The following is a 6,000-nucleotide window of genomic DNA, read 5'->3' as shown; positions in this document are numbered from 1 at the left end:
CCAACCTCTCTTCCGGCAAAACATGGCCCAGCATCGAAATATTGGTATCCATAGATTTCTGCAGACACCAGTATTTGAATGCTGGCCCCTATTTTGACCGGAACAGAGGTTGGAATCTTCCTATACGTCGGTCAGGGTCCTGAAGATTGCGTAGTCAATCGCCGTCACTGGCAGCGAAATAAAATAACAGTTTGGAAATTAGACAGCTGAAAGGTTTTTGGTTTGAAATCCTGTACCGAACAGCGGAGTCCCGCTACCATCTCTGAAAAGATGGACGTCCGGAGACACACTAGCTCCTTTCCTTTCTCTCCCCCCTCCCTCCCCATCCCTTAATTTTCAATTTACAGAACTCGCATTAAAATTTTTTTAAAGGACATGTAAAATTATTATCACACTGTTGCGCACACCTCAGGATTCTAGTGCCACCGCTCTTAATGTCGTTACACTTATAGCCAGGCGTAGCCGCACAGTCGTCCGAGCGATATGGCGAAGTTGATCGCCCCACAGGAAAAATCCCTCTGCTGCTGAGAGTGCAGTGCTGCTCGTCTCATGCGGGTAGAGCCCTCCAACCACTTACGGCCGCTGTGTGCGTTACACCAGCCACGCTGTAGTCGCTGAGCGGGAATTCAAATCCGCAGATACTGGTGACAGAAATGTCCCGTCACAAACACAAGAGAAATATTACAGGCGGCTACTTAAGAGGCGACTCTGACTGTGTGCAGTACGGCGGCGGCCCTCCTCGTCGGCTGCGAGCTGAGGAGCGCCCGCTGGACGAGCAGGAGCGCGTGCTGCGGCGGCTGGGCTGGCGGGACGCGGGGCGGCGCGCGCGCCTCGGCATCGACCCCTGGCTGCAGCACGCGCTGCGCTTCCGCACGGGGCCCGCCGCCTCGCCGTGCGCCGCCGGGCTGGCGCGCGCCGGCCCGCTGCTCGTGCTCAAGGGGCTCGTCTTCCCGCAGTGGCGCCGCCGACACGTCGCCCTACTCCCCGGCCGCCTGCTCATCTTCCCTGGTGAGTCAATGCACCCAACACAAACAAACCCCACTCCCCAATCTGGTCGTCGTCGCACTGTGTACATCATCTTACAGACTTAGAAATGGCCTTACACATAGTTGGTTTGAATCAGGCTTAACAAGTAGAGCGCAGTAAAGTTGTGCTGAACAATACGAACAATGCTATAAAGATAAAAAATTAATGCCTGGGGAATAATCACAAAGAGAATCCCACAGGGATTAATTTTGGGTCCATTTCTGGTCCTTGTATATGCGTAAAACCTTCCACTTAACATTCAACAAGCAGAACAGATACATTTTGCAGACGATGTTACAATGCATCCCATTAGAGAGAAGGCAACAGACGAGGTGGTTAACGATATTTTTCAGAGAAATATTAGGTGATTCTCTCAAAATCAACTCTCCCTAAAATTTGAAAAACACATTATATTCAGTTCTGTACAAAAAATAGTTATACAGTGTCGGTTGTGATCGATTCATTCTCCTAGGATGCATAAAACCAAAGTTGGGTGCCAAATATAGTGAGGAACTACCCTAAATGATCTTGAAAATTAATCGAAAACATGGATACTGAGGTGCAACGCGAAACGTCTTATTTCAATGAATGTTAATAGGGGTGGCCTAGTTAAGCAAGGCACAAATGGGTACCACACAACTCACATAGACATACACTACTGGCCATTAAAATTACTACACCAAGAAGAAATGCAGATGGTAAACGGGTATTCATTGCGCAAATATATTATACTAGAACTGACTTGTTATTACACTTTCACGCAAATTGGGTGCGTAGATCCCGAGAAATCAGTACCCAGAACAACCACCTCTGGCCCTAATAACGGCCTTGATAAGCCTGGACATTAAATTAAAAAAATATCGTGTGACGAACGCCTCCCGTCGGGTAGGCTGTTCGCCTGGTGCAAGTCTTTCGATTTCAAGTCACTTCGGCAACTTGCGCGTCGATGGGGATGAAATGATGATGATGAGGACAACACAAAACCCAGTACCTGATTGGAGAAAATCTCCAACCCAGCCGGGTATCGAACCCGGGCCCTCAGGATACACATTCTGTCCCGCTAACCCCTTTTTTTTCGTTATTGATCGTTGTGTGTGGTCGTTGCGGACGTCGCAAGACATCCTGTTCAAGTTCGGTGGTTGATCCTTCCACTCAGTTTTTTGTTACAGAGACCAACCGGCTCTCTGACCGAACACGCTGAGCTACCGTGCCGGCTACCATTCAGCTACCAGGGACGGACACCAGAGCATTGAGTCGAACAGAGCTTGTATGCCGTGTACAGGTACAGCTGCCCATGCAGCTTCAACACGATACCACAGTTCATCAAGAGTAGTGACTGGCGTATTGTGACGAGCCAGTTGCTTGACCACTATTGACCAGACGTTTTCAATTGGTGAGAGATCTGGAGAATGTGCTGGCCAGGGCTGCAGTCGAACATTTTCTGTATCCAGAAAGGCCCGTACAGGACCTGCAACATGCGGTCGTGAATTTTCCTGCTGAAATGTATGGTTTCGCAGGGATCGAATGAAGGGTAGAGACACGGGTCGTAACACATCTGAAATGTAACCGTCCACTGTTCAAACTGCCGTCAATGCGAACCAGAGGTGACCGAGACGTGTAACCAATGGCACCCCAAACCATTACGCCGGGTGATACGCCAGTATGGCGATGACGCATACACGCTTCCAATGTGCGTTCGCCGCGATGTCGCCAAACACGGATGCGACCATCATGATGCTGTAAATAGAACCTGGATTCATCCGAAAAAATGACGTTTTCCCATTCGTGCACCCAGGTTAGTCGTTGAGTACATCATCGCAGGCGCTCCTGTCTGTGATGCAGAGTCAACGGTAACCGCAGCCATGGTCTCCGAGCTGATAGTCCATGCTGCTGCAAACGTCGTCGAACAGTTCGTGTGCCGCGCGGGATTAGCGGAGCGGTCTCAGGCGCTGCAGTCATAGACTGTGCGGCTGGTCCCGACGGAGGTTCGAGTCCTCCCTCGGGCATTGGTGTGTATGTTTGTCCTTAGGATAATTCAGGTTAAGTAGTGTGTAAGTATTGTGTTGGCAGAAGAGCCAACACCGTGTTGCTAGAAGAGGCCGAAATGCACGCCTTTAAGCTCACGCAGGATGGCGTGAGGTCTGGAAAATGACAATGTAATTAATATAGCCAATAAGGTACGTTGCTGCTAGAATACTTAACTTTAATCCATAATTGGTGTACATCTCTCTTGACTGTACATGTTTCACAATCTCAATATTAACTGGTAATGGCGCCTTGCTAGGTCGTAGCAAATGACGTAGCTGAAGGCTATGCTAACTATCGTCTCGGCAAATGAGAGCGTATTTGTCAGTGTAGCATCGCTAGCAAAGTCGTCTGTACAAGGGACGAGTGCTAGGAAGTCTCTCTAGACCTGCCGTGTGGCGGCGCTCGGTCTGCAATCACTGACAGTGGCGACACGCGGGTCCGTCGTATACTAGCGGACCGCGGCCGATTTAAAGGTTACCACCTAGCAAGTGTGGTGTCTGGCGGTGACACCACAGTAAGCATAGTGGCTGATGCCCTTAGCAGTTAAGTCCCATACGATTTCACACACATTTGAACATTTTTGAACTGTTCGTACAGATGGTTGTTGTCTTGCAAACATCCCAATCTGTTGACTGAGGAATCGAGAGGTGGCTGCACGATCCGTTACAGCCATGCGGATAAGATGCCTCTCATCTTGACTGCTAGTGAGACGAGACAGTTGGGATCCAGCACGGCGTTCCGTATTACCGTCCTGAACCCACCGATTCCATATTCTGCCAACAGTAATTGTATCTCGACCAACGCGAGCAGCAATGTCGCGATACGATAAACCGTAATCGCGATGGGCTACAATCCGACCTTTATCAAAGTCGGAAACGTAATGGTACGCATTTCTTCTCCTTACACGATCCATCACAACAACGTTTCACCAGGCAACGCCGGTCAACTGCTGTTTGTGCATGAGAAATCGGTTCGAAACTTTCCCCATGCCAGCACGTTGTAGGTGTCGCCACCGGCGCCAACCTTGTGTGAATGCTCCGAAAAGCTAATCGTTTGCATATCACAGCATCTTCTTCCTGTTGTTTAAATTTCGCGTCTGTAGCACGTCATCTTCGTACTGTAGCAATTTTAGTGGCCAGTAGTGTATAAGGGGAGGAGGGTTCTTCTTGCTATGAATGGAAACAAGAAGAAGTGCAGTATTTGATCGTGGAAGTTACCCGCTAACACCTTAAAAAGAAACATTAACAATCGGACTGTGGAATACAACTCGAAGTATATCCTTGGCATAGGTGGGTAGGGAGGATAAAACACAGTTAAGTTAGTACTTTGCGGACACAGCCATTGACTGTGTAAGTCTTTGATTAAGTGTAGAAAGTACATTGAAAGATAAGAATGAACACCATTATATTGCCAAAATGCCCATTGAGAGCAACTAGCTGAATGCATAATATTATGATCACGTACCTGCCTCCTGAAGGGAGCGAGATGGGTTCGCTTCTAAACTGCTCGGCGGGCGCGACGATGTGCCATCTCACCAATCGGTCAGAGCGTACATAAATAGGCTGGCGGCAGCAACGGCTAGAAGATATAATTTCAGCCCTCCTATAGAGCTTCGACTTCAACTACAGACATCTTCCCAGCTGTAAAAAGGCTCGTCTTATCAACCATCTCTCCTGCTGTTGCAATTTCTTTCCGTCAATCTATCTGAGAGACACACTAACTGTTCGAGATGTAGAGGAAGAGTGGCAAAATGTTAAAGAATACATAGAAAGTGCGGTGTATGAGGGAATGGCAAAAAGGAAGAAGTTAATTGAAAAGAAATGATTAAGGTTTTGGAACGATAATATCGCAGGGGTCGTTGGAGAAATAGATAGAGCCCACAAAAAAACTGCTGCAGAATAAAACATAAGGAACTGAAGAGGGGAACAAGCAAAACTAGAACCAAGCCAAACAAATAATCAGGCTAACACACTAACAGTCATGTGATCACTTTATAACTGAAGTAGAGCAGAAAACATGAGGGAGCCAAACTTTTGCTTATAAACTAATGAAAACTTCAATAGCGCAGTGAAAGTTACTGCATAGCTAAATACAAAAAAGCGCGTATCAGTTGAAATAATTTTATAAAAATCGTGGCAAATAGAAAATTCAAAACTGAAGAGATGATCATATTATGTAATATTACTGCGGATTCATTCACAACAGAATTACTGGGAAAAATTTTGAAAGATATGAAATACGGGAAAGCATATGTACCATATGGTATCAATACGAAACTTTTAAAATGTGCTTCCCCTTTTGTTATTTTAGATTATTATTTTCACTTAATGAATGTTGTCACTCGTGAAAAGTACCATACTCTAGGCAAAATCCAGTAATGACATAAAATTTTAAAATAGGTCAAAGAAACAAATGTGAAAGTTACAGAGGCAGCCTCCTAAAACTAACCTCTTAAATATTTCCAAAAATAATTAACAATCGTTTAAACCTAAGCAGATATTCTCCTCTCAGAAGAACAAAGTGAAAACCATTCGTACAGTGATAACGTATGAAATTAAGAAAAAACGAGGAGAAGTCAGTTGCATGCATACTGCTTCTATGGAGATCGAAAGAGTTTTTGACACTGTGAACAGAAAGAAACTATGGGGTATAAGGACTAAAGCTGGACATCCTATACAAGGCACAAAAATCGTGATATAAGCTGTCAATAGTCACACTGAAGAAATTACTGTTGCTAAGATATTTAAAAAACATTGTAACTTGTCACCAATGTTATTTATCGTGTATGAAAATGAATTGTTTAGGACCTTTAGGATCTGGAGACAGAAAGTAAATCCAAGAATACAGCTGAACAGAAGTAATTTCAAAAATTTTCAGATGCGTGGAGATTCCTAAGGGACCAAACTGCTGAGATCATCAGTCCCTGGAGTTACACACTACTTAAAC

At 45.8% G+C, this 6,000-nt stretch overlaps 1 protein-coding gene across 1 annotated transcript in view; it reads left to right on the top strand.

The window, feature by feature from the left end:
- Positions 1-653: 653 nt before the first annotated feature.
- The window catches only part of LOC126156710 (protein phosphatase PHLPP-like protein), a 384,170-nt gene continuing 378,823 nt past the window's right edge, over positions 654-6,000 (top strand). The window contains exon 1 of the mRNA XM_049916328.1: positions 654-1,008. Coding sequence (XP_049772285.1) covers positions 654-1,008 — 355 coding nt within the window. The remainder of the gene's footprint in view (positions 1,009-6,000) is intronic.

Source organism: Schistocerca cancellata, chromosome 2, assembly GCF_023864275.1.
Source record: "Schistocerca cancellata isolate TAMUIC-IGC-003103 chromosome 2, iqSchCanc2.1, whole genome shotgun sequence".
Classification (NCBI taxonomy): domain Eukaryota; kingdom Metazoa; phylum Arthropoda; class Insecta; order Orthoptera; family Acrididae; genus Schistocerca; species Schistocerca cancellata.
This window is presented reverse-complemented; position numbering and strand designations above follow the sequence as displayed.